The sequence below is a fragment of the Schistocerca gregaria genome, unplaced genomic scaffold, assembly GCF_023897955.1.
Source record: "Schistocerca gregaria isolate iqSchGreg1 unplaced genomic scaffold, iqSchGreg1.2 ptg000413l, whole genome shotgun sequence".
NCBI classification, from domain to species: domain Eukaryota; kingdom Metazoa; phylum Arthropoda; class Insecta; order Orthoptera; family Acrididae; genus Schistocerca; species Schistocerca gregaria.
Window position 1 is genome coordinate 1605000 of NW_026061846.1, and position 27797 is coordinate 1632796.

General features: G+C 41.5%; 1 protein-coding gene across 1 annotated transcript; it reads right to left on the bottom strand.

The window, feature by feature from the left end:
- Positions 1-759: 759 nt before the first annotated feature.
- Positions 760-27483, bottom strand: LOC126311352 (kanadaptin-like). The gene is made up of 3 exons (XM_049992216.1): positions 27303-27483; positions 25460-25736; positions 760-1320 (listed from the first exon to the last, which is right to left on the bottom strand). Exons 1-3 carry the CDS (start codon positions 27309-27311, stop codon positions 1196-1198), a joined length of 411 nt encoding a protein of 136 aa, XP_049848173.1. The 5' UTR covers positions 27312-27483; the 3' UTR covers positions 760-1195.
- Between the last annotated feature and the right edge of the window lie 314 nt (positions 27484-27797).

The following is a 27797-nucleotide window of genomic DNA, read 5'->3' on the forward strand; positions in this document are numbered from 1 at the left end:
TCGAGCAGCTTTGCATCTGCAATGCAAATATTGGCAACTACAACTGACATGGACATACAAAAAGTAGCATATACAAGCTACTTCGAATTCATTATTAGGTATGGTATAGCTTTTTGTGGTAACTCAGCAAACATAGTAAAGATACTAAAAATACGGAATCATTCAAAATATGTGCACTGCAAATCACAACGAATCATGTTGACCATTATTTAGAAAACTTAAAATATTAACTCTGCCATCCTTATATGTAAATGAGATTATTACATTTTTGTACATCAGATATGAATTATTTGAGGGAAACCATTTTGTCCATTTACATGATACTAGAAACAAAGAAAATTTTATGCTCCCCGCCCACCACCTCAGACTGTATGCCCAGGGATCTCAATACAAGGGAATGGAAATTTTTAATAAATTAAAAGGGAACAAGTTAATGCAGAGGAATTTATGTTCACTTAAAAGAGAGCCATATGAGGTACTCACACTGAGGTACTACTACACAGTGGATGAATTCATACATGTCTCCTATATGCAGACCAAATGGATTGCAAATGTACGCCATAAGATGAATAATACACAATTCACATCAGTCCCAACAGAACACTGTCACTGATGGTGCTGTAAGCTACTAAAGCTATGATTTCAGTTATGGTACAACCTTCTTCTCTTGCTGCAAACACTTTAGTCTCATGTCATGTACAAAGAGTATTCAAGGCACCAACAACTCAAAATGCAGAGAAACTAATTAAATTACAAATGTTTATCCTCTTTAACCACTTATCTGTTTATTAATCTCAGTTATGCATACTCTTACAAATAAAGAAAAGCAACAAAAATTTTCATGCATGATAATTACCCCAATGTTTATAATTCCAATGAAACAAAGTCAATGTGAAGTCTGTCATTTCATAAATGTCGGTACCAATTTAGCATCACTGTAGTTACAAATAATAAATTCATCTCACTCAGAAGTGCTGTTTACCTTTCCCTTGCTTTATTTATTTCTTCATTACAAGTAAAGGAAGACTGTCAAATTATTATCTATCTGTGAAAGGGAAAATAACTGCTCCAGAATCACAAACAAGGTATGTCAACAGGTAACACATGCACTATCACAGCGTACTTTGAAGTGCATATACATTGGGAGGAAAACTGTGCACGTTTTGATAACTTTTCACTCATGGCAGGAATCAATCTAGTACCCATACTTTTCATTGAGCTTTGTACGACCATCACCTGTCTGGCCTTCTGGGGGAACCCAAACTGAATAATCTGGGTTGGATTCATCGTAATCATAGTCCATTTTCTGTGCCATTTTCCCTGGAAAAAAAAAGAAAGAAGATTGTAAGCAACTTGAAAGAGAAAGCAGTTGAACAAAACAATAAGGAAATTAGAATAGAACACCACTCTGCAGCTGAGTATAGTCTGAAATTCCCTGATACATTGAGACAGAATACAGAAGTTTTATAATTCAAGATCACTGTGCTGAAGGTTAAAAATTTTAACTTAGTGGATCTTCAATACTAATGCTCATTCTGAATTATCTGTACTCTGAATGGTGCATCTGTTGGTTGTTAAAAGATAGCAGAGCAACCTATTTCACTTATTTATAATAAAACTTTTACAGACTATTCATCTTCGATGTATAAGCAATTATTCCCACCCACTGGCAGTAAACAAAAATAATCTATTCCTGCTTGTGGAGCACAACAAGAAGCTTTCACAAAATGTTACAAGACTTTGCATTTAAAACATTAATTGCACTGCAGAAATATTCACACAAAGATGGCTCTCCTTACAGTATTTCACATTCTGAACTAACAGTGATCTCATTAAACTAAACGGTTTCCTGACAGCGAGAAAAACATTTCTCTATCAGTGTAAAAATACAGGGCTACTATAAATCATTTACTAATTTTTTCCAACGTATTACATGTACAAGTATGACTGATGCATGAACAGAACAGTAAACTCATCAAGTTTGCATTTTACACGCAAGAAATGTTCCAAAGTGCCTTCATCTTACTGATTACCTCAACACATTGATGCAGAAGTTTGTCATTTAGGTAGTGATGAACACTGATGCTCTAATAATGCCGTGCCCTATCTTGTTGGAAGATAAAATTCTAGGAAACTACCATAACTGCTACATGTAAAAGTCAGAAGTGCCCATCAGTCTTCTCACAGAAGAAAAGCAGGCTATACAGTTTCATCTGTGCCACTGCACAGAAAATGTTAAGTTTTGGTGTATCTTATTTGTGTACCACAATTTCTCACAATGGTGATTAACATTTTCAGTTACAAGAAAGGTTGCTTTGTTGCTGGATATCAGGTTGGAGGTGAAATTTTCATCCTTAAGTGATTCCTTCTAACATTTTGACGATACGAGGAGCAGTGCAAAACTGGATTGCATTCACAATTCACACCCCCCCTTCATCAGTTGACTTACATCACAGGTCTAGCCGATCCTCTTCTCTGGATAATCAACTATGTCGAGCTCCCAAAAGCTTCTTCTCCAAAGGCTATGGCTGGTTATAGGAATTTAAAAGACTCTACTTTTGAAATAATTGGGTAATCGTAGAAAACTTTCAGTTCGATCATGGTATATTTTCACTTCCACTGGAAACCACTTTACCAATTCTTGTATAAACATTTGACATCTGTTAAGCCAACTCAGTCATCAAACATTAGACTCTATTAATATACACTTATATCATGGTTGGTTTAATAACCACCAGAAGTTTTTAACATGTCTTGCCTCTAGTGAGTCCCATACATGAAGTAAGTGAATGTCTGTATTCTTTAACAATTAACACTGTACCATAAACCACGGAATATTACACAATCACTTCTTGACCTTTGAATACAGCTCCCAAGGCGTGAACGGCAAACACTTGTCGGTGCTGCTTGCTCCTGTCCTCCCATGACAAACGTCAATCCTGCACACACAGACATGTGTTGCGCAGTAAACAGGCTTTCTCACACTCATCTTTAAAACATCGGGGTTCGAGGCGCCAGAAGGTCGAGCGGTTCCACAATTTACGTGGAAAGTCTTGACTCACTACATGCTGCACTGTGATGCAAAATTGGTGATGGCCATAATCTTCTGGTTTTAATTGTTGCACAAGACGCAAAATATACTGTTTGAAATGCAACCATCATCACAAAACCTTCCACACAGTTTGCTGCAGCAGTCCACAGTTTGTGCCTTCTGTGGACCATTGATTGTTTTGGACTCCATATGAAATTTACCTAGTTCTCTACACATTTGCATCTGGCATACTTGACTGACTGGTACTTTTCTGTTCACAGCTCAATCAGTATTCTCACATTATCAATACCAACACACAATGTTCTGTTTACATAGTGGTTATTTTCTGTAATTCCTTCTGAATTCATGCTGCACAGTTGCAACAGATAAAAATTATAATGAAAAGGATAGATTGCTTCTCACCATAAAGATGACACTTTGAGTTGCAGATGCAATTCTTCTGTTAATAGTTTGTTTCAATCCAGCCTGCAGAAGAAATTGACGGTAGTGAGAGCTAGGCACTGCATAATTTTGCAGCTATTTTAACACATAAAGAAACAATGTTAATGATGCGTAAATAAATGTGAACATCTGAAGATGGAGTGAACGTAAGATGAAAGTGCTCTCGAAAACACATGGTTTGAGGCATAATTTCTTTAAATGGGCTAGGAAGTCCGTCTGAATCAGGACTGCTCCACTGCATGTTGTGAATAGAGCTGTCACTTCCCCAAATTTATCTTCCAGGTGCTCAAAAAAAAAAAAAAAAAAGAGGCTTCTTAACCAGAAAGGAGTCCCCATCGTTCTGCTGCACACTCAGTAACAAGACAAATATGGCTCTCTTCTTTTCATAGCCCTATGTTTCTCCCACAGTATAGCTACGGAGGGGAGTGACTTGGGGGTCGTATGTCGTAGAATTGTATTCTACATTCCCTTTCTTAGAGAGTGCTGGGACCATTCGGTCCCCAGCGAAAGGTGACTTTGTCCGCTTCATTGTGGGTCATCCACCCTGACACCACCCACTCTGAGTAGGGGCTCTCCCCACAGGTGCCACTCAGCCCCAGGAAAGGCCACCTGGTGTGATGGCCATTGCCGGGAGTCTGAGTGTCCAGAGATGATGGACATCTACCCCGTGGCATATGTAGAGAGGTTGCAGCTCAGGCATCAGTAATATGATCCCTGCATAATCAGAAGATTACGACCGAGAGGGTATATGATGACACCTCCACAACGGACTGTCTACCGTGCCGGATACTGTGCGTATAGAGGTAGGTGGCACCAATGGTGACAAGCAAGGTGTATGCCACAAATAGGACAGATCTACAGAATGACACGTCATCTACCAGCTGTCAGCTGTTACGAAAATCCTGTTCGGCAAGACTACGGTGAAGGGATATAGGCAGAGGATGTACACCAGCAACACACAATTTCCTGTTGCACAGCACACTCTAGAACATGACAGTTGTGACCTCAGTGCCTATTTCACCCACACGCACCATCGGCGTTCTTCCTCCAGACATCAGATTCTCTAAACTCTTTAGGCGCTACAATATGCTACGCTATGTTCTCGGTTCTCGTCACCCACCTGGCTTTAATTTACGTTAATTTCTTCCGTCTCAGTATTTCTTCACAATGAATATGCATTTCTTCACTCAGTTTTAATTTTCTACATCTTTAATTTTGTGACCTGTCCATTTTTCGCTCTCCCCCTCCCGTCTCTGTTATGTACAATGAACTTAGCTTCCACCCTTATTAACACATGCACAATGTTTTTGCAGTAATCTCTGCTTTGCATTTTACCCCGTCTTGCACTTTTAATTCTCAGGCTTTCAAATCTTGTCTGGTGCAGTCCCCCACAAACAGTCTTTCATTCTCAACCTGACCCGCAGTTCTGGGTGACTTTTCCAAAATATACCTTTTTTCCTAAACCTCTACAGTCCTTTTCCTTCACCCCTCTTTTTTCTTTCCCCTTCAACCCTTCTGCCGGACGGAGGAGCAGTGGCTCCAAAAGCTTGTGTAAATATCAGCTTCTTTTATGTGTGTATTCTCCTGTCATCACCTGGTGAGTAGTTGTTTTATCTGTCCAATTAAAAAACATGTTTTTTGTACTCCTGACTAGCTTCCACTCAGTGTAGAATTTCAAGAAACATTTCTTATCTGCAGTGAAATCTATGTCTCTCTTTTCATTTTACACACTTCTCTCTGATTATTCCATTATATGATGGAACTTTGCATCTTCTTTTCATATCCACAATATGCACGTCACAGGGTTTGGAGTAGGTGGTTCATTCTTCCACTTCTTTGCTGTAAGGGAGCTGTCAATAGATGTACTTCTATATTTTCCTTGTCTCACTTTTTTTCCTAGAATAGAAAACCTCTAGCAATTTACTTTACGCACTCAGCTGATGAGAGTGTACTTTTCCAATGCATTCCACTTTATAGTGCATTTCTTTCCTAAAGAAAGCAAGAACTCACAACAATTAGATCATGTACTGGAAAAATATTATGCGGTACTACTTTTTCTGAAAGTTTATGGAGTCTGTACAAGGTTATAACTGTTCTGCCACTGCGCAATTCACAGTTGTACACTGAGCATTTCACACTAGATAGTACAATTGTTTATATTTTTATTTTAGTCTTTCAAAGAATAACACCATTAGAACGTCATAATCTATTCATTCAGACTGTTTTTTTTATTAAAAAAAAAGCTCTGGAAGTACTTTAGATGTAAGAAACACTGCAATCAATAAGGTTCCCCTCCATTGCCTTATCGTAACACTGAACTTGTGGTGGAGGTGTTCACATGTTCGTGTGAAGCTCAGGACTGTGCTGGCGATAGTGTAACTACTGACATGGTCTTCCAAGCCAGACACTTGGCCCAGGTAGATGTACATGTAGATGAACCTAACAATGTGTGCTTCACACATCTCTTCCCACAGCCATTTCCAACTCAATAGGTACCCAAGCCAAGATGAGACTTGATCCATGCTAAGGGGGATAAATGAACCTCAGGAATTCTGCGTGACCTCGATGAGTACTTAGCCTTACACTTGTGTGTGGCTCCACTGGTAACTGACATATCCCTAATTCTCAAGGGAATAAAATGGAGAACACAGAAAACACTCAAAAACTGAGGGACTTGATGATACCGCAAATACCCAAACACTGGATTTAGAACTGATGGAAGTCATTTCTGCAAATGAATCACATCACTGACCAGCTCAAGTAGTGGCAGACATCACTGGGAAGTTGGACCAGATCAAGATCAAATTCTTGTGTGGGGCTCAGAGGGGGAAAAGAGAAAAATGTGAGGCATATGAAGAATAGATGGAGGGCATTAAAAGGCCATGAACCATTTAAAAAAAAAAAAAAAAAAGGGGGGGGGGGGGAAGAGAGAGACAGAGAGAGAGACTGACTGACTGTCCCAGAGTAAAGGGGATAAACAGGCTGCTTCCAATACCAAAACAGGGAAAAACAGAGGAGTCCAAATACTCCCACTTCTCAAGGTAACCAGATCCAGAAAAAGCCAAGACACAAATCAGGAGAGAAGACAGATTTTTTGCAGTCCATAATGTAACATATTATTATTATTATTATTTTCTTTCTTTTCTTCTTATACATATAAGATATGTGTGTCTACATATATAAAATGTTGTGCCATTGATAACATTGGCATTGAAACAATAGAGGTAGAGAGATGCTCTTCAATTTTTTAATTGATTTAAATTCTTCTGTCTGTCTCTATAAGTGGTAGCGGGTGGAAGTGTGACAAGTTCCACCGCATCGTTATTGTTCAGAAGTGTGTATTCCAATTGTGCTTTAGATTGTATTAAAGAATGTTATCAAGATAGCAAAGTTTATTCGTGCATTCACGGTGACGATACCTGTCTGTTCATCACTCCGCGATGCGCCGAGAATCCTGCATTGAGAGGATAGAAGCAGGCAAGAATAATTTGCGTGAGCAGAAGAGGGGCGATCTGGAACCAGTATTGTCATACCAAGCTCTATGCACAATAGTGGTAACAAGAAAAAGAAGTATGTTCACTCAGGATATGTGTACATTCCAAATTTTTTTTCAATCATTCTTTAAAAATTTTCTTTTAATTATTTAAGCAGCAAATTTTTATTCAGTTTTCACGTCATGGTTTTTGGGATAACAGTCATTCAACAGGATATCTGCTGATCAATATAACATTGAAACCAGAGTGGCTAGTTCAATCTTTGAAAAGATTGGGGAAGACACAAGTCTATGCTCCAACATCAGAGTGTCTATCTCCTAAGGGTTGGGAACAATATACTGACTTAAAGATACGGTGCCCAAGATATCGCTGTGGCAGGAGGTGAAGCTGCTAGTCAAGCCGGCAGAGGAACTCTTGAAAACCCCAAAGATATCAATTTGGGTACCACAACTTCCTAAGGCTCTTCCTCCAGTAACTCTTTTCTAGAAAGTATAAGTGCAGAACCAGGATCTCTTGACAGATGACTGGAAGGTAATCAACTGCAAGGTTGAATTTGAGTGCCAAGCCATTGTGGTGCAAGTCAGTGAGGAATCCCCTAAAGTAATGCAAGAACTGGACTTGAAACTGTATTTATGGTTCCTGTAGGTTACTTTCAGGTAATTAAGGACATCGGAAGCAACAATGGTAACAAATTGGTGGATGAAAGTGTTCCAGATAAACCTGCAACATAGTAAGTGAAGTAAGTACTGTCTCGAGCCATCTTTTGGGAAGAGAGGATGTGGATGTAGCCATTATCCATGAACCCCAGTTACACTATGTGATCAAAAGTATCCGGACACCCCCAAAAACATACATTTTCACATTAGGTGCATTGTGCTGTCACCTACTGCCTGGTACTCCATATCAGGGACCTCAGTAGTCATTAGGCATTATGAGAGAACAGAATAGGGCGCTCCGTGGAAATAATGCACTTCGAATGTGGTCAGGTGACCGGGTATAACTTGTGACATATGTCAGTACGAGAGATTTACACACTCCTAAACATCCCTAGGTCCATTGTTTCCGATGTGATAGTGAAGTGGAAACGTGAAGGGACATGTACAGCACAAAAGCATAGAGGCCAACCTCGTCTGTTGACTGACAGAGACCGCCAACAGTTGAAGAGGGTCATAATGTGTAACAGGCAGACATCTATCCAGACCATGACACAGGAATTCCAAACTGCATCGGGATCCACTGCAAGTACGACGACATTTAGGCAGGAGGTGAAGAAACTTGGATTTCATGGTCGACCGACTGCTCATAAGCTACACATCACACCGGTAAATGCCACACGATAACTTGCTTGCTGTAAAAAGCGTAAACATTGGACAATTGAACAGTGGAAAAACATAGTGTGGAGTGACGAATCACGGTACACAAGGTGGCAATCTAATGGCAGGGTGTGGATATGGTGAATGCCTAGTGAAATTCATCTGCCAGGGTGTTTAGTGCCACCAGCATAATTCAGAGGCAGTGGTGTTATGGTGTGGTCATGTTTTTCATGGAGGGGGCTTGCACCCCTTGTTGTTTTGCATGGCACTATCACGACCCAAGCCTACAATGGTGTTTTAAGCACTTTCTTGCTTCTCACTGTTGAAGAAGAATTTGGGGATGCATCTTTCAACACGATCGAGCAACTGTGTGTAATGCATGGCCTGTGGCGGAGTGGTTACACGACAATAACATCCCTATAATGGACTGGCCTGCACAGAGTCTGACCTGTATCCTATAGAACACCATTGGGATGTTTTGGAATGTCGATTTCATGTCAGGCCTCACCGACTGACATCGATACCTCTCCTCAATGCAGCACTCCTTGAAGAATGGGCTGGCATTCCCCAAGAAACCTTGCAGCACCTGATTGAACGTATGCCTATGAAAGTGGAAGCTGTCATCAAGGCTAAGGATGGGCCAATACCACATCGAATTGCAGCATTACCGATGGAGGGTGCCACGAACTTGTAAGTCATTTTCAGCCAGGTGTCCAGATATTTTTGATTTAAAGTTTCCCCTCCTCCTCTCTATCTCTCATTTTCCCCCAATTTGCTATCTAAAATTTTTCTCATTCCCTTTTCAATGTACCGCACCAGCCACATATGAGCCATTTCACTGCCTTTTAATTCCTCATATATTTTAATGTGAAGACTTTTACACATAGCCCAGCTCTAATGGGAATGTTGTTTAATTGATTTTATTTGGTTTTACTAATGATCACATGTACCATGTTACTTGATACGAGCTTTTCTGCTCTGAAATTTGTCATCTCCAGCATGTTAATATGCGTCTATTTAGTTTTTGTTTATATTTTTATCCAGTGGTTTTTGTACATCTTTCACACTATGTTACTTCTTTTTAACTGTGATATGAAAATTTTTCTGGATAGGTGCATGTACAAGGGGCATTCAGTATATAATGCAATATTCTTTTCTCCCCTGAATGCAGGTTGTTTTATTCAGGATTCCAATAAACCATGTTATTCCCCACGCCTCTGGCTAGAAACCCCTATTTTCCAACATCATCTCTGTTCAGTGCAATAGCCTTACACTACCTTAATGGGAGGACCTGTATGCTTACACAGTATCACTCTACTGGTTGACAAAATATTGTCACGATCGACCTTGTAATGCGTAAAGAATTCACACAGACTCATTGCTCTTGACGGTCTTCCATTGGGCAGCAAGAAACACAGAGGGCATATACCTTTGAGGACCCAGACTGGTGAGGAAGAGTGTCAGCACTGCCAACGGAGAAGTCCAGTTGAGCAGTGAGCTGCTCGACTGAGATCGACTGAGATCTGTCAATCACCTGGAATGAGAGTGTCCACACATTCCAACAATGCAGCAGTCACAGCTACGTGCGTGCCAACTGGCACGCGTGAGATTGGACCGGTCTACATGACCTCATTCCGAAAATGACAGACCTCTCACCCGACATCTCACAGTGCTTCTGTTCACTGCCAGATCTCCGTAGACTTTCTGCAACTCTGTTACAGACACCATTTTGAAGGCTCTGTAGAGCACAGCCACCTTTCAAAATTTCACGAAACTGTAGGGGCCGATGCGGAAATATTACGCGATGTTCCTCTACAAATTCTGCATCTGTTCAACTGAAAAAAGTGATTTATTTCTTATTTGACACTCCTTGTACTTTTGAAGAAGATAATTTTACAACTGCTGAAACTATGAAGACACACCTGCAACTGGTTGGCTTATTTTCTCAAGGCATTCAAATCTATCCTGCATTCCTGGATGTTTTGGTGGCAAAGTTGAGTGTTACTCCATTAGTAGAATATCGTATCGAGCTACAGGATAACATTGTGATAAAGAAAACTCTGTATATATTTGCCCTTCCCACGATGAAGCTGTTGAGGGAAATGTTAGAACAAGGGATTATTTGGCTCTCCAAATCACAGTATGTGGCTTCTGTGTTTTTTGTTCCCAAATCAGATGGAAGCTATCACCCAGTGGTGGATTATAGGGATCTGAACAAACAGGTGAAATTGTGATCACGATCACTCTCAGAACGTCATTCTCGTTTTGGCTGATTTCACACGGCAAAACTGTTTACGACATTAGATCCGAACCAAGTGATCAGGTAGTTTATAGTAATTCTATGGAGGAACATTTTCAACATTTATGAGAAGTACTTGGTAGACTGAGAAAAGCAGGATCGACTGTTCCTCTGGCCGAGGAGAAGTTCACCTGTGAATTAATGCATTTCTTAAGGCACACGGTTGTCCTAGACAGGATGAGTGTCGATCGACATCTTTCAGCACTTAGGAATGTCAAAGACATGGTGAAATTCTTACGTAAGGAAAGCCAAATTTCTTTTTTGCAAATTTATCCTCGAGCTCATAGGGAAGATGGGGAAATTATGTGATTTAGGAGAAAAGATACATACATTTTGAGGGGTCAGCCTCACGAGAAGCACCACAGGTGACGCTGAAATGAGGTTTGATGTCAGATACGGTCCTGCCTCTTCACGATTCTAGCACACGATTCATCTTGTAGATGGACACCTCGAATGTAAGATGGGAGCAGTCCTATTTCAGGAGAATGAAGAAGGGATAAGTTCAATAGCATTTGCATCCCAGACCTAAAACCACTTAGAGAGGACAACAAGATAGTGGTGCATGAGCAATTTGTGCCTTTCCTGTTCGAGTATTTCCATGAGTGCTCTACAGGTGGGCATTTGGGCATTTTCACAAATGCCGTAATATGTCAGCATTTTCTATGGAAGAGAACTGATAGTGATATAAAAACAGAGTGAGTATGTCAGGTATGCATTGGGGTCAAGCCCGTTCAGTATATGAAGGTGGGTTGGTTAGCATCTGCTACAGTGAACTGTCCCCTTCAAAAAATGGTTATCGATTTTGCAGGTCCATTGCACCTGCCTCCCACCGGGGCAGCTATTACTGAAGCAATGGTACAGAACTTAAAGAACATCTATAGTGTTTTACGTCCACCACACTATATTACATATGACAACGTGACATGCTTTATGTTGGGTGGTTTTAGGGACTTTAGTGTGGTATCAGCAATACACATGCCACCACCGCTATTACCCCACCCCTTCAAATGCTGAGAGTTTAACCAAACCTGGGGGCAGCCCTAATCACGTACAGTAGTAAAGAGCAGGAGAATTGGACTCTACAGTCTCACAAGTAGTGATACCCATAAAAACGACATAGCGAGAACCAGGTGAACTGCTACTATGTTTCAAGATTTCTAGTCCACAAAGTATCATCCGTCAACCTGCTGCTGGAACAGACCGGGCCAAGGCAACTTGTGGTCCCCTGAAAGAGGGCAAAACAGAACCTTCTTAAGTTGCATCATCTTCAGGCAGTGCTACAATAGCAGACAGTGCCCACAGCCACATTATGTAGAAGACCCAGTCTCTGTCAAGAACTTCCAGGCTTCAAGCAAAAATCTTGACAAGATAGAAAGCTCCTGCCACAGTATAGTAAGTATTGTTAGTGGATCCCAAGAAGGGAAATGTTATAAGAGCTCACCTATCCCAAATCGAGCCTAGTCCCTGTCGGGAAGATCAGATACGATCAAAGGGAATTGCCGGGAATAAAGGGAGGAGTATATGCCAGTGGTTGGCACTACTGTAGTCGACCGTGGCCACCGGACGGTATTGCGAGGTCAAGTGACCTTTTCGGCACACGATCTGAGGGGTGTGGAGGAACAGACGGGTAGTAAATGGAAGTAGACATTTTAATCGGACAACAGAATAACGTTTCAGGCCGCTCACACGGAAATGGCACCGACAGCAGGCCGTCAGCTCTCGAGGAATGGCACACGTTTCTGCACACTCAAACAATACCGTGTTTATCTGGGCTGTGGTAACGGGCTCTGTCACAGTGAAATTTGAAGGCTACCCAGGTCAGAGCAGTTTTTCCCAGATACACATTACGGTACACGTCAGAGTGTACCTGTCTGTGTGTGCCCACAATTAAGTAGTGGCCACATTCAACAAGCACTGCCGCACTAGGGCAGTTGCGAGTGTGTGCCATTGTGTGATGCTTATTGTGTCACCTAGTAATTGGCTGGTGTGACAATGTGGCCCTGGTCATGCATCACCGAAATATACTGTGTATCTTTGTACTTGTGCAACTTAGTCTGGAAGATTAACACTACTGCTCCAACTTTAATCTGAGTCATAATTATTTCTGATTGTTTCAAGACATACAATAATTACAGTGCTTTGTCTTATTTAACTTAGTTAGTTATTAGTGATTCTGAATCCATCTGGGGCACCAAGTAAAGTTGTGGTTCACGATTTGTACTGTCGTGGCAAATGTAAAACTTGTCCAGTATATGTAGGGCTTGTGGTAGGACCGATAATTCACTATATTATCTGAGGAAAGATTAGAAGCGTTTTGCACGTCTCCCTGGACCTTATATATATTTATCGGAACTACTGACCGTCACATTAAAGTATTGATATTTTCACTCTGTTTTTGGGCGAGATTTGAAAAGTTACCATTGTGCAGTAAACGCTACTTTCAGTCTCTTTCTCTGGACACGATCTACCGTTAATGAGTGTATAGGATGCATGTTTCAGGAAATGGCCTGCATTAAGGAATAGCCAGTATGTTCAAATGTTTACTACAAATCTGGTTCACGCTTTAACAAATGTGGATGTCAATGGCCCTCTGGGAGCCTTTCACACACGTGTCATAGCAGTTCCGTACATCCCTAGCTTGCTACGGCTGTCTCCTAAGGCACCAAATTTCTTCCTTCAAGCACCCTGAGCTGTCGATCCTACTGTGCGACCGGATACCTGCCTACTACGATTCTTGGCAACCAGTACAGGACAACAGCTCTGTTCCTACCTAGGTTTCTGTCAACGCAGCCTCACTCTCATTCTTCGCCTACTCCAAACGGCATTAACATCGGCCTCTGCTCCACGACCGTGCCACGTATTGACATTTCCTCGAACTGAGACGCTTATTGTGAAGTTTTCGTACACACCCGCACCGCAACATCTCGACACCTGCTACACAACCAGGTGTGCCACATCTTCCATCAGAGATGGTTAATTCCGTGCCTCACATAAAAAAGTATCAGTGTCCTGTTGACGATACTCGCAGAAGAGATTGTGACTCTGTTCGTTGTCTACAATTCCTACCACACCGCTTCTCTGTCTAGTGCCACCCCAGTTATTGGGAGCTCCAACGTTAGGCGGGTGATGGAGCCCCTTAGGGAAGTAGCGGAAAGGTTGGGGAAGAAGGCCAGTGTTCACTCTGTCTGCTTGCCGGGGGGTCTCATCTGAGATGTGGAGGAGGCCCTGCTGGCGGCAATAGAGAGCACTGGGTGCACCCAACTGCAAATTGTTGCTCATGTCGGCACCAATGAGTCCTGCCGTCTGGGTTCAGAGGTCATCCTCAGTTCGTACAGGCAGTTGGCAGAGTTGGTGAAGGTGGAATCAGAGCTAGCTATTTGTAGTATCGTTCCCAGAACCGATCGCGATCCTCTGATTTGGAGCCGAGTGGAAGGCTTAAACCAGAGGCTCAGATGATTCTGCGGACATCTGGAGTGCAAATTTCTTGACCTCCGCTATCGGGTGGAGAAATGTAGGGTCCCTCTGAATAGGTCAGGCGTGCATTAGACGCCGGAAGTGGCTACAAGGGTAGCGGAGTACGTGTGGAGTGCACATGCGGGTTTTTTAAGTTAGAGAATTCCCTCCCTAGGCCCGACAAGACGCCTCCTGAGACGCAGCAAGATAGAAGTAGGCAAAATGCAACAGGGAATAACAATATTAATGTGCTAATAGAAAACTGCAGTAACGTCTATAGAAAGATCCCAGAACTGCTCTCATTAATAAACAGTCACAATGCCCATATAGTACTACGGACAGAAAGTTGGCTAAAACCAGACGTGAACAGTAATGAAATCCTAAACCCAGACTGGAATGTATACCGCAGAGACAGGCTGGACAGTGAAGGGGGAGGCGTGTTTATAGCGATAAGAATTGCAATAGTATAGAAGGAAATTGACGGAGATCCAAAATGTGAAATAATTTGGGTGAAGGTCACGGTTAAAGCAGGCTCAGACATGGTAATTGGATGTCTCTACAGGCCCCCTGGCTCAGCCGCTGTTGTGGCTGAGCACCTGAAGGATAATTTGGAAAGTATTTTGAGTAGATTTCCCCACCATGTTATAGTTCTGGGTGGAGATTTTAATTTGCTGAATATAGACTGGGAGACTCAAACGTTCATAAGAGGTGGCAGGGACAAAGAATCCAGTGAAATTTTTTTAAGTGCTTTATCTGAAAACTACCTTGAGCAGTTAAACAGAGAACCGACTCGGGGCGATAACATATTAGACCTTCTGGTGACAAACAGACCTGAACTATTTGAAACAGTTCACGCAGAACAGGGAATCACTGATCATAAAGCGGTTACTGCATCGATGATTTCAGCCGCAAATAGAAATATTAAAAAAGGTAGGAAGATTTTTCTGTTTAGCAAAAGTGACAAAAAGCAGAATACAGAGTACCTGATGGCTCAACACAAAAGTCTCAAGTACAGATAATGTTGAGGATCAGTGGACAAAGTTCAAAACCATCGTACAATATGCGTTAAATGAGTATGTGCCAAGTAAGATCGTAAGAGATGGAAAAGAGCCACCGCGGTACAACACCCAGTTAGAAAACTGCTGCGGAAGCAAAGGGAACTTCACAGCAAACATAAACATAGCCAAAGCCTTGCAGACAAACAAAAATTACGTGAAGCGAAATGTAGTGTGAGGAGGGCTATGCGAGAGGCGTTCAATGAATTCGAAAGTAAAGTTCTATGTACTGACTTGGCAGAAAATCCTAAGAAATTTTGGTCTTATGTCAAAGCGGTAGGTGGATCAAAACAAAATGTCCAGGCACTCTGTGACCAAAATGGTACTGAAACAGACGATGACAGACTAAAGGCCGAAATACTAAATGTATTTTTCCAAATCTGTTTCACAGAGGAAGACTGCACTGTAGTGCCTTCTCTAGCCTGTCGCACAGATGACAAAATAGTAGATATCGAAATAGACGACACTGGGATAGAGAAAAAATTAAAATCGCTCAAAAGAGGAAAGGCTGCTGGAACTGATGGGATACCAGTTCGATTTTACACAGAGTATGCGAAGGAACTTGCCCCCCTTCTTGCAGCGCTGTACCGTAGGTCTCTAGAAGAGCATAGCGTTCCAAAGGATTGGAAAAGGGCACAGGTCATCCCCGTTTTCAAGAAGGGACGTCGAACGGATCTATATCTCTAACGTTGATCAGTTGTAGAATCTTGGAACACGTATTATGTTCGAGTATAATGACTTTTCTGGAGACTAGAAATCTACTCTGTAGGAATCAGCATGGCTTTCGAAAAAGACGATCGTTTGAAACCCAGCTCGCGCTATTTGTCGACGAGACTCAGAGGGCCATAGACATGGGTTCACAGGTAGATTCCGTGTTTCTTGACTTCCGCAAGGTGTTTGATACAGTTTCCCACAGTCATTTAATGAACAAAGTAAGAGCATATGGACTATCAGACCAATTGTGTGATTGGATTGAAGAGTTCCTAGATAAAAGAACGCAGCATGTCATTCTCAATGGAGAGAAGTCTTCCGAAGTAAGAGTGATTTCAGGTGTGCCGCAAGTTCACTGAGGCTTTTTGCAGATAATGCTGTGGTGTATCGAGAGGTTGTAACAATGGAAAATTGTACTGAAATGCAGGAGGATCTGCAGTGAATTGACGCGTGCTGCAGGGAATGTCAATTCAATCTCAATGTAGACAAGTGTAATGTGCTGCGAATACATATAAAGATAGATCCCTTATCATTTAGCTACAAAATAGCAGTTAATTCCATAAATTATCTGGGAGTGCACATTAGGAGTGATTTAAAATGGAATGATCATATAAAGTTGATCGTCAGTAAACCAGATGCCAGACTGAGATTCATTGGAAGAATCCGAAGGAAATGCAATCCGAAAACAAAGGAAGTAGGTTACAGTACGCTTGTTCACCCACTGCTTGAATACTGCTCAGCAGTATGGGATCCATACCAGATAGGGTTGATAGAAGAGAGAGAGAAGATCCAACGGAAAGCAGCGTGCTTCGTTACAGGATCATTTAGTAATCGCGAAAGCATTATAGAGATAATAGATAAACTCCAGTGGAAGACTCTGCAGGAGAGACGCTCAGTAGCTCGGTACGGGCTTTTGTTAAAGTTTCGAGAACATACCTTCACCGAAGAGTCAAGCAGTATTTTGCTCCCTCCTACGTAGATCTCGCGAAGAGACCATGAGAATAAAATCAGAGAGATTAGAACCCACACTGAAGCATAGCGACAATCCTTTCCATGAACAATACGGGACTGGAATAGAAGGGAGAACCGATAGAGGTACTCAGGGTACCCTCTGCCACACACCGTCAGGTGGCTTGTGGAGTATGGGTATGGATGTAGATGCAGCGTGTGTGGTTTGAGGTTTTCGGTCGCTAAACAGCGTGGTCATCAGTGCCCAAACGCGTAAAAACAGGATCACATGCGGTGAAGGGACAAAGACGGACAGTGAACAAGGAGAACGGCTAAAAGACACAGGCCTGACGCAGTTCCAAATCCTCATATACAGAGGCAAAACAAGATGAAAAGAAACACACTAAAAAAGGAAAGGAAACACAAGGAAAAGAGAACAGAAATAGAAGTGAAACAAGGAGGTAATCGTGACTGGCAGACCTCTTACCTAAGCTCTGTGTGAGCCAGACACCCAGCAGCACATTAAAATCCTCTCCCTAAAATTCAAGACAACAAATTGGACAGGACACAAAACTGTAAGACCTTTACCACGGTCGTTGCGTCATCTTGCAAAATAGAGGGCAAATCCGATGGCAAGGAAACCACCGCCCTCTGGTCAGAGAATAAAAAAGTAAAATGTGGTGGACAGGAATCTGGATGCCACAATCACTGCAGATTGGGGGGTCCTTCCGCTGGAGTAAAAAACCATGCCTCAAGGGACTGTGTCTGATGCGGAGGTAAGTGAGGAGAACCTCATCCTGCCTGCACGACTGTTAGGACGTACGCCATGGCCGCGTGGTGGCCTAGTGACTTACTACAGCACCAATAAATCTCGAGACTATTTCACGTTTTCCTGCAGTAGTTTGGTCCTTAAATAAATGTGTTGTTTTTTAACCAACAGTGGACACTGTTCTTTGTACAGTGCCTACTGTGTCTTATTTCATAAGTTAGGTAGGGAAACATTCCTATATTGTTTTCTGTGTAAGATTTGAAAAAGTTACTGTCACGCAGTCTTCTTATTTGTGTATGATCTACTGTTAGCCTGTGTCTAAAGTATGCATGTTTTAGGAAACTTCAAAACTTGTAATTAACATTTGGGGAAATTGTTTAAAAGTTGTTGAGACACTGTAGGAGTTTTCCGAGTTTGTGTAAGATATTCATTGTTAACGATATTGGTCGTATCTGTGAATTGTGTTGTTATAAGTTCTGGTACACTGATGTTAAGATCTTCTTGGCTTGACATTTCTTGAGTAACAGGTTTCAAATTTTGAAGCATATATGGAAGTTTGTTTCAAAACGAAGGAGTGGAGTGTGGAGTGTGGAGAGTGCAGAAGTGTGGAGTGTGGAGTGTGGAGAGTGGAGTGGAGTGGAGTGGAGGGAGTGAGTGAGGGAGGGAGGGAGGGAGGGAGGAGAGGACAAATGTGTGGCGGGGAGGGGAGCCGAGTGGCGGGGAGGGGAGACGAGTGGCGGGGAGGGGAGACGAGTGGCGGGGAGGGGAGACGAGTGGCGGGGAGGGGAGACGAGTGGCGGGGAGGGGAGACGAGTGGCGGGGAGGGGAGACGAGTGGCGGGGAGGGGAGACGAGTGGCGGGGAGGGGAGACGAGTGGTGGGGAGGGGAGGGGCGGGGAGGGTAGACGTGTGGTGGGGGAGGGGAGACGCGTGGCGGGGGAGGAGAGACGAGTGACGGGGGAGGGGAAAGGATTGGCGGGGAGGTGAAAGTATTGGCGGGGAGGGGAAGTTGTGGTGGGGAGGGTAAACAAGTGGTGGCAAGAAGAGGAGAGGGGAGGGAGAGTGATGGAGGGAGGGTGAGGTATTGTGGGAGGGGAATGGAGGGAGGGAGAGGGGTGAAGAAGGATTGAGGGAGAGGGTGAAAGGGAGGGGAGGGGGAGGGACAGGGGGATAGGGAGGGAAGGGTAGACGGGTGAGATGAGAGGGCATAAGTGGGGACGAAAAAGAGAGGGGAGTCGGGAGTAGACGAGAGAGGAAAGGAGTGGTAGGGAGTTGAGGGAGGGGTGTGGGAGATGAGGGGAGGGAGGAGAGCGGGGAGGGGGAGCCTGTAGAGGAGGGGGATAGGGAGGGGGAGGGGTGAGTAGGGAGTGTGGGAGAAGGGATTGAGAGAGTGGGAGGGAGATAGGGAGGCAGAGTGAGAGGGAGGGGAGAGAGAGGGGTGAGGGGGAAGGGGAGGAGGGAGTAGGGGAAGAGGGGTGAGGGGGCAGGTGTTGGGGAGGGGAGTAGAGGAGGGGAAATGTGCAGTAGGGAGAGGAGGCTGGAGTGGGTTGAGCACAGGTGGGAGGGGAGAGGGAGGGAGGAGAGGGAGAGGGAGAGGGAGAGAGAGAGGGGGGGGGGTTCCTCACATGGTTGGAGGTGGAGGAGACGCAGAAGATCTGGACAGGGAAGGCAGAGTGGACAGAAGAAGGAAGGGAAGAAGGGATGTAATGGGTAACAGAGGTTTATGCCAGGAGGACTGTGAGAGTGCAGCTGCTGGAGAGACCATTCAAATACCCATTTCAGGGAGAGTAATGCTGGAAGTTGAAGTCATTTATGTTGGAGGTTACAGCATGTTCAGCAACTGGATGGTAAAAAGTTTGTGGTTTGACACAATTTGGAGGATGCCATTCTTGCGAGTAGATACTTGGTTACTTGTTGTGCACACTTTCACTCATAACCCCACCTTTTATAGTGCAGGGAATAACCATGGCTGGACTGCATTAGGAGGGAATGGATGGTTGTATGGGACAGGGTCTCGCAACTGGTTCGACTGAAGAAAATGACCCATGCAGTACAGGACTGAGAACAGGATTGGAAGCCAGTCTGAAACAGGGATAGACAAGGATATTCTGTGCATTTGGTGGACAACAGAACATTAAATTAGGTGATGTGTGTAATATCTGTTGAAATAACAATAATAATAATAAGAAGAAGAAGAAGAAGAAGAAGAACAGAACATTAAATTAGGTGATGTGAGTAACATCTGTTGAAATAATAATAATAATAATAATAATAATAATAATAATAATAATAATAAACCCCGTGGAGGCCCAGGAAAAGAATAGGCCCCCGGTATGTTCTGCCAGTCGTAAAAGGCGACGAAAAGAACAAACCACTAATAGGGCTAACCCCCTTTTAGTGTGAGTAGTTGGTTCAAGACAGAACTAATGAAGCCTCGGACAAGCACGGTCATGTCCGGGGACGACACTTGAACCCTATGCCCATCCACAATGGTAACGACACTGCTAGCCACACTGAAAATGATTTAAATCCAAATAGAGGTGTTTTGCAGGATATGCTTCCTGCATCCACTCTAGAAGGAAAACAAAGACAGAGGATGAGATGGTCAGATGAAGTTAACTGATACCTCATGTTCTGTTATTACCAAGCAACAAACTTAAGAACCAACACAACTGGTTACAGATCACAAGTATACACAGCATTTAATATCAGATACCCAGAATTAAAATTTTTAACAGAACAACGACTAGCTGATTAGATCCGTGTAATAATAAAAAATAACAGGATACCCCCAGCCAGAATTAGAAAACATCAAACAACAAATACTGGAACAAAATAATGTGCAATCAGAAGAAGAAGAAGAAAATACAGTAATGGGCTCAAACATCTCAGAGCAAACAAACAAAGAACAACATGCATCAATTAAACAATAAGAGGAAAACAAAATCTTAAGACAGCCACCAGAAAAAGCACAAATAGAACACGAAGTGACACACATGTTAGTTATAGAAGAAAAATTTCAGCTGACATATATAGAATACAAAGACACAAATACAGACATTAGACCATTCTTGCATAGACCACCAAATAACCCACAAGTCAAAACAACAATAACAACTATCAACACAATCATACACAACAAAATAAATTAAAATACAACTATGGAAGAGTTACAACTACTGGTTTATATAGGAGCACTCACTACACTAAATATCCACACTAGGCAGAGATCAGAACAAACCAACACACAGAAGAAACCCACAAAACCAGCATGGCAACGCAGGCTACAGATCAGAATAGAATAACTGAGAAAAGACATTGGACAGCTAACACAATTTATAAGAAATGAAATATCAGACAAAAAACGAAAAAGGTTAGGTAAAATCTCACAACAAGAAGTGATACAGCAATTAGATGAAAAGAAGCAGAAATTACAAGCATTGGCCAAATGACTTAGGAGACACAATAAAAGTGAAAACAGAAGGAAACAAAATCAAACATTCAATACAAACCAAAAGAAGTTTTACCAGACAATAGTTAACACAAACATTAAAATAGATAATCGACCAAACATAGCAGACATGGAACACTTGTCGAGCAACATACGGTCAAACCCGGTACAACATAACAGGCATGCACGGTGGATACAAGCAGAAACAGACACATATAAGATGATACCACAAATGCCTGAAGTGATAATTTTGCAACATGAAGTCACCCGAGCAATTAATTCTATGCACAATTGGAAAGCCCTTGGAAAAGATACAATAGCAAATTTCTGGCTAAAGAAGTTCACCTCAACACATTCACATATAACAGAATTATTTAACAATGATGTAAATAAAATAGAAAGAAACTTCCACATGGGAAAAATATATTAAAAACAAAGATTCCAAGACTTACCAAGCGGGAAAACGCCGGCAGACAGGCACAAGAACAAAACACACAAACACACACACAGAATCACTAGCTTTCGCAACCGATGGTTGCTTCTTCAGGAAGGAGAGGGAAAGACGAAAGGATGTGGGTTTTAAGGAAGAGGGTAAGGAGTCATTCCAATCCCGGGAGCGCAAAGACTTCCCTTAGGGGGAAAAAAGGACAGGTGTACACTCGCGCACACACACACACACGCACACATATCCATCCGCACATACACAGACACAAGCAGACATATTTAGGCAAAGAGTAAGGGCAGAGATGTCAGTCGAGGCGGAAGTACAGAGGCGAAGAAGTTGTTGAAAGACAGGTGAAGTATGAGCGGCAGCAACTTGAAATTAGCGGAGGTTGAGGCCTGGCGAATATCGAGAAGAGAGGATATACTGAAGGGCGAGTTCCCATCTCCGGAGTTTGGATAGGTTGGTGTTGGTGGGAAGTATCCAGATAACTCGGATGGTGTAACACTGTGCCAAGATGTGCTGGCCGTGCACCAAGTCATGTTTAGCCACAGGGTGATCCTCATTACCAACAAACACTGTCTGCCTGTGTCCATTCATGCGAATGGACAGTTTGTTGCTGGTCATTCCCACATAGAAAGCGTCACAGTGCAGGCAGGTCAGTTGGTAAATCACGTGGGTGCTTTCACACGTGGCTCTCCCTTTGATCGTGTACACCTTCCGGGTTACAGGACTGGAGTAGGTGGTGGTGGGAGGGTGCATACAAAAACCTTCAGAAATGACTTCGTGACACTTAAATCTATACTCGATGTTAACAAATTTCTCTTCTTCAGAACACTTTCCTTGCCATTGCCAGTCTACATTTTATATCCTCTCTACTTCGACCATCATCAGTTATTTTGCTCCCCAAGTAGCAAAACTCCTTTACTACTTTAAATGTCTCATTTCGTAATCTAATTCCCTGAGCATCACGTGACTTAATTCGACTGCATTCCATTAGCCTCATTTTGCTTTTGTTGATGTTCATCTTATATTCACCTTTCGAGACACTGTCCATTCCGTTCAACTGCTCTTCCAAGTCCTTTGCTTTCTCTGACAGAATTACAATGTCATCGGGGAACCTCAAAGTTTTTATTTCTTCTCCATGGATTTAAATACCTACTCGAAATTTATCGTTTGTTTCTTTTACTGCTTGCTCAATATACAGATTTAATGGCATAGGGGAGAGGCTACAAACCTGCCACACTCCCTTCCCAACCACCGCTTCCCTTTCATGTCCCTCGACTCTAATAACTGCCATCTGGTTTCTGTACAATTGTAAACAGCCTTTCGCTCCCTTTATTTTACTCCTGCCACCTTCAGAATTTGACAGAAAGTATTCCAGTCAACATTGTCAAAAGCTTTCTCTAAGTCTACAAATGCTAGAAATGTAGGTTTGCGTTTGTTAATCTAGCTTCTAAAAAAAGTCATAGGGTCAGTATTGCCTCACGTGTTCTCATATTTCTACGGAATCCAAACTGATCTTTCCCAAGGCTGGCTTCTACCAGTTTTTCCATTGGTCTGCAAAGAATTCGCGTTAGTATTTTGCAGCTGTGACTTATTAAACTGATAATTCGGTGATTTTCACATCTGTCAATGCCTGCTTTCTTTGGGACTGGAATTGTTATATTATATTATATTATATTAGATTATATTATTATTATATTATATCTAGGATACAGACAAAAAATAGGAATAGATAATACAAATATTAAAGAAGAACTAAAAGAAAAATATAGACAAAGACTAACACAAATACTGAAAACAGAACTGACAGCAAGAAACAAGACAAAAGCTATACTTACTTATGCTATACCAATATTGACCTACTCATTTGGAGTAGTGAAATGGAGTAACACAGATATAGAATACATCACATACATTCAGCAACAGAAAGATTCACATTAAGCAGAAAGGGAGGAGGAAGGGGATTTATCGACATAAGAAACCTACATTATGGACAGATAGACAATTTAAGAAAATTCTTTCTAGAACGAGCAGTAACTAGCAAAATACACAAAGCAATCACTCATATAAAAACATCAGCTACACCACTGCAATTTCATAACCACTTCTACAACCCTTTAGATCACATAACATCAACAGATAGGAAGAAAGTAAATTGGAAAAAGAAAACACTACATGGCAAGCACCCGTATCATTTAACACTGCCACACATCGATCAAGACGCATCCAACACATGGCTAAGAAAAGGCATTATATACAATGAGACGGAAGGATTCATGATTGCAATACAGGATCAAACAGTAAACACCAGATATTACAGCAAGCATGTTATTAAAGATCCCAATACCACAACAGATAAATGCAGACTTTGCAAACAACAAATAGAAACAATAGATCACATCACAAGCGGATGTACAATACTAGCGAATACAGAATACCCCAGAAGACATGACAATGTAGCAAAAATAATACATCAACAGCTTGCCTTACAACATAAACTTATAAAAAAACACGTTCCCACATACAAGTATGCACCACAAAATGTACTGGAGAATGATGAATACAAATTATACTGGAACAGAACCATTATAACAGATAAAACACCACCACATAACAAACCTGACATGATACTCACCAATAAAAAGAATAAATTAACACAACTGTTCGAAATATCCATACCCAATACAACAAATATACAGAAGAAAACAGGAGAAAAATTGAAAAATACATCCAACTGGCTGAGGAAGTCAAGGGCATGTGGCATCAGGATGACATTATACCAATTATACTATCAACTACAGGAGTCATACCACACAGTATCCACCAGTACATCAATGCAATACAGCTACATCCAAACGTATATATACAACTACAGAAATCCGTAATTATTGATACATGTTCAATTACCCGAAAGTTCCTAAATCCAATGTAACAGTTAAAAGGAAGTCATGCTTGATCAAGGTCCGCGTCACTTTCCATTTTTAACCAGACATAACGCCTGAGAAAGGAAAGAAATAATAATAATCTGCTGCATCAAAAGTATAAAATGGAGGAAAGCAACAAAGTTATATATGAGGCAATATGCTGTGAGAGAGGCGCACTAGGCCAGAAGAGTCAGCAAGAGGAAGACCTCAGTCCGGGCTTGGGCTTCCTCAAATACGCTCTGCAGCCAGTACAATGTAAATGACTGTTATTAGTTAGCTCTGAGAAAGGATATCACCTGAAACCACAGGAGCATTTTCAGTCTCTTTTATGTTCTCATTGGCCACTTAATTTCCCTTTATTTTATTTATTAGCCTTTGTCCGAAGACCGTACTTTTGTGCTACGTTTCTGCTGAATAACTCAAAAATATAAGAATTTGTACTTACCTTCACATTCTTAGGCTCTTTCTGCCTCGACCTCTTCTTATTTTTATTTACAACTACTTCTTTTCCCTCATTTAAGTTCACACTGGGTGGCAACGAGGGACCTATTATCTTTGACGAAGAGGAAAGCAACAAAGTTATATATGAGGCAATATGCTGTGAGAGAGGCGCACTAGGCCAGAAGAGTCAGCAAGAGGAAGACCTCAGTCCGGGCTTGGGCTTTCTCAAATACGCTCTGCAGCCAGTACAATGTAAATGACTGTTATTAGTTAGCTCTGAGAAAGGATATCACCTGAAACCACAGGAGCATTTTCAGTCTCATTGGCCACTTAATTTCCCTTTATTTTATTTATTAGCTTTTGTCCGAAGACCGTACTTTTGTGCTACGTTTCTGCTGAATAACTCAAAAATATAAGAATTTGTATTTATCTTCACATTCTTAGGCTCTTTCTGCCTCGACCTCTTCTTATTTTTATTTACAACTACTTCTTTTCCCTCATTTAAGTTCACACTGGGTGGCAACGAGGGACCAATTATCTTTGACGAACGATTGAAAAATAATCAAGTATTTCAGTCACTATAAAGATTCTATTTCTTCTTACAGTCTTTCATTTTACAACTTTACACTATACTACAGGAAATGAACTACATTATCATTACCAATAACACTGCTGTCATCTAGAGTACATGGTTTCTTTTCTGTGTGAAGCTGTTCTCTTTTCTCCCCACGACTATTTAATGACACAGCTTCCTGTTCAGATTGTTTTACTGTTCTTTGGCCACGATTTCCACCTGTATCTTGATTTCTCTTTCGATTATTTTGTTCTTCTTTGTCTGCTTCTTTCTGCTCTTGCTCTTCCTCTTCATCCTCTTCCTCTTCCTGTTCTTCTACACCTTCCAACTTTGAATCAACATCTGGTATTATTTTATGGGACATCTAGAAGTTAAAATAGCATTGTTCAGCCTACTTCATCACACATGAATGAATGGTTTTCAACACTGTGCTTATCAAAAATATGGTCCAATTATAGGTGTATGAAAAGAGCACACTGAACTGCAAATTCTGCTTGGATACACTTCCAAACACAAAAGAAAAGGGCTTGTGCTTATTATTCATGTCTATTAATTGCTGATGTGTGTATTTAACCTTTAACTATGCTGTAGAAATACATAAACTAAATCTCTAAATAGTTTTCATCCAAGTTAACTGTTCATAACCTGTCTACCTTTTTACTTCATACAGTTATTTGTCTGTCATGTTTATGTCACCTAGCAACCCTACAAAGAGTACAGACTCCCTGTCATCTGAGAAGTTTCATTCTATCAATATTATGAAAAGGATAACTGCTACTCACCATATAACAGTGATGCTGAGTCACAGATAGACACAACAGAATGACTGTCACAAAATGAGCTTTTTTGCCATCAAGGCCAAAAGTAGACAACACACACACACACACACACACACACACACACACACACACACACACACACACGACCACAGTCTCTGACCAGATTCTGGCTTCAGGTGCCAGACACTTTGGTCGTGTGTGTGTGTGTGTGTGTGTGTGTGGTCTATTTTCAAGAAAGGTCTTGTTGGCCAAAAGCTCGTTTTGTGACAGTCTTTTCGTTGTACCTATCTGCGACTCAGCGTCTCCACTATATGGTAAGTAGCAACTACCCTTTTCATAACATTGTTTCATTCCATCCTGGATTTTATATCATTTAAATTTCATTCTATATGTCAAATATTTCTGTGCTATATGAAGAGAACTAGTGTGCTGTTAGACACAGCAAACTTTCTGTTTTCTTCCTCTATCTTTCTTTCAATAAAATAAAACCTTTTACGTCTCGTCAAGAGTGATACTACTGAGACATTGCAATAGTTAACTAAACAACTAGAGGGGAAGCAAACTAAATCAATACATGCTGTGAATTCAATCCCTCCAAAATTCAATTTCAGTGTTTCATTACTGTGCCACTTTTTTGGTCTATCTCAGCTAATATTATCTAGATACTTTCCATAGTCAAAAGAAAATGAGACAGATGGAAAAAAAGTAAGCAAACTGTTTATTACTTGAAAAGTAATCAGCACAATTGTTAACACATTTGTTCCACAGTCAATACTTTTAATATAAAAATGTTTATGGCTGCCTACAGACTTACGATTGAACTTATGTGCACATGTCTTCATCCAAAGCATACAGACTGCCATGAATCTCTTCCTTCAGGGTGTAATCATGATTCTGTATGCATTTTCAAACGTTTTTGCATGTAGTCATTGACCACCTTGTCTCAGGAGATTAATTTGGCAATAATAAACAGTTTAATTAATTTTTCCATCTGTCTTTTTTTGTCTGACTTCATCTTACACATATAACGACGTAAGGTATGCTTTCTTACAATTTTAAAGGAACAACATCAGAAGACAAATGTGGACATGAAAAAGAAAACCTAACGAAGAAGTATTTAATTATAAAGTGAGTGAATATGGTTTAGTTACCTTGCTCATCTGTACGTCCTTTACTTTTCTTTTGACTGCGGCAACTAATGCAACTCTGTTGCTAGTCTGCAGTTTTGATAGCTCTTCACTAGGGACAAGTTCGGGCAAGCTGGCCGGCTTTGCAATATTCACCAATTTCCGCAAGTGATCACCCTCACTCCTGAGTGACTGTAATTGAATCTGTAAACAAAAATAAGTCTGTTAGTTTATTTACGATGTTTACTACAATTCTGACGTACTGTGTTCTATAGACACATAGTACTGTCTTAAAAGTCATAAAACTACTCATGTACACTGAAGTTGTTTACTACATATTCTACCTGCAGAAATACACTTAACTGCAGAGGTCAAGCTACACACTTCTTGGTTCCTTCCTAATCCCCTCAAGAATCACGTATCACCTATATTGTCACTCTTGTCAGATTCTTATAAAAAACTGCACACACCAGTGATTATTAGCCTTATGAGAAATATCTCATGCAGTGCACTTCAGAT

What these genes read in the sequence shown, in the direction of transcription:
- LOC126311352 (XM_049992216.1), bottom strand. An exon ending in AGATGACAGCAGTGTTATTG is followed by an intron (nt 1,321 to 25,459) that starts GTAATGATAATG and finishes TTTTTTTTCCAG; the next exon opens with GGAAAATGGCACAGAAAATG.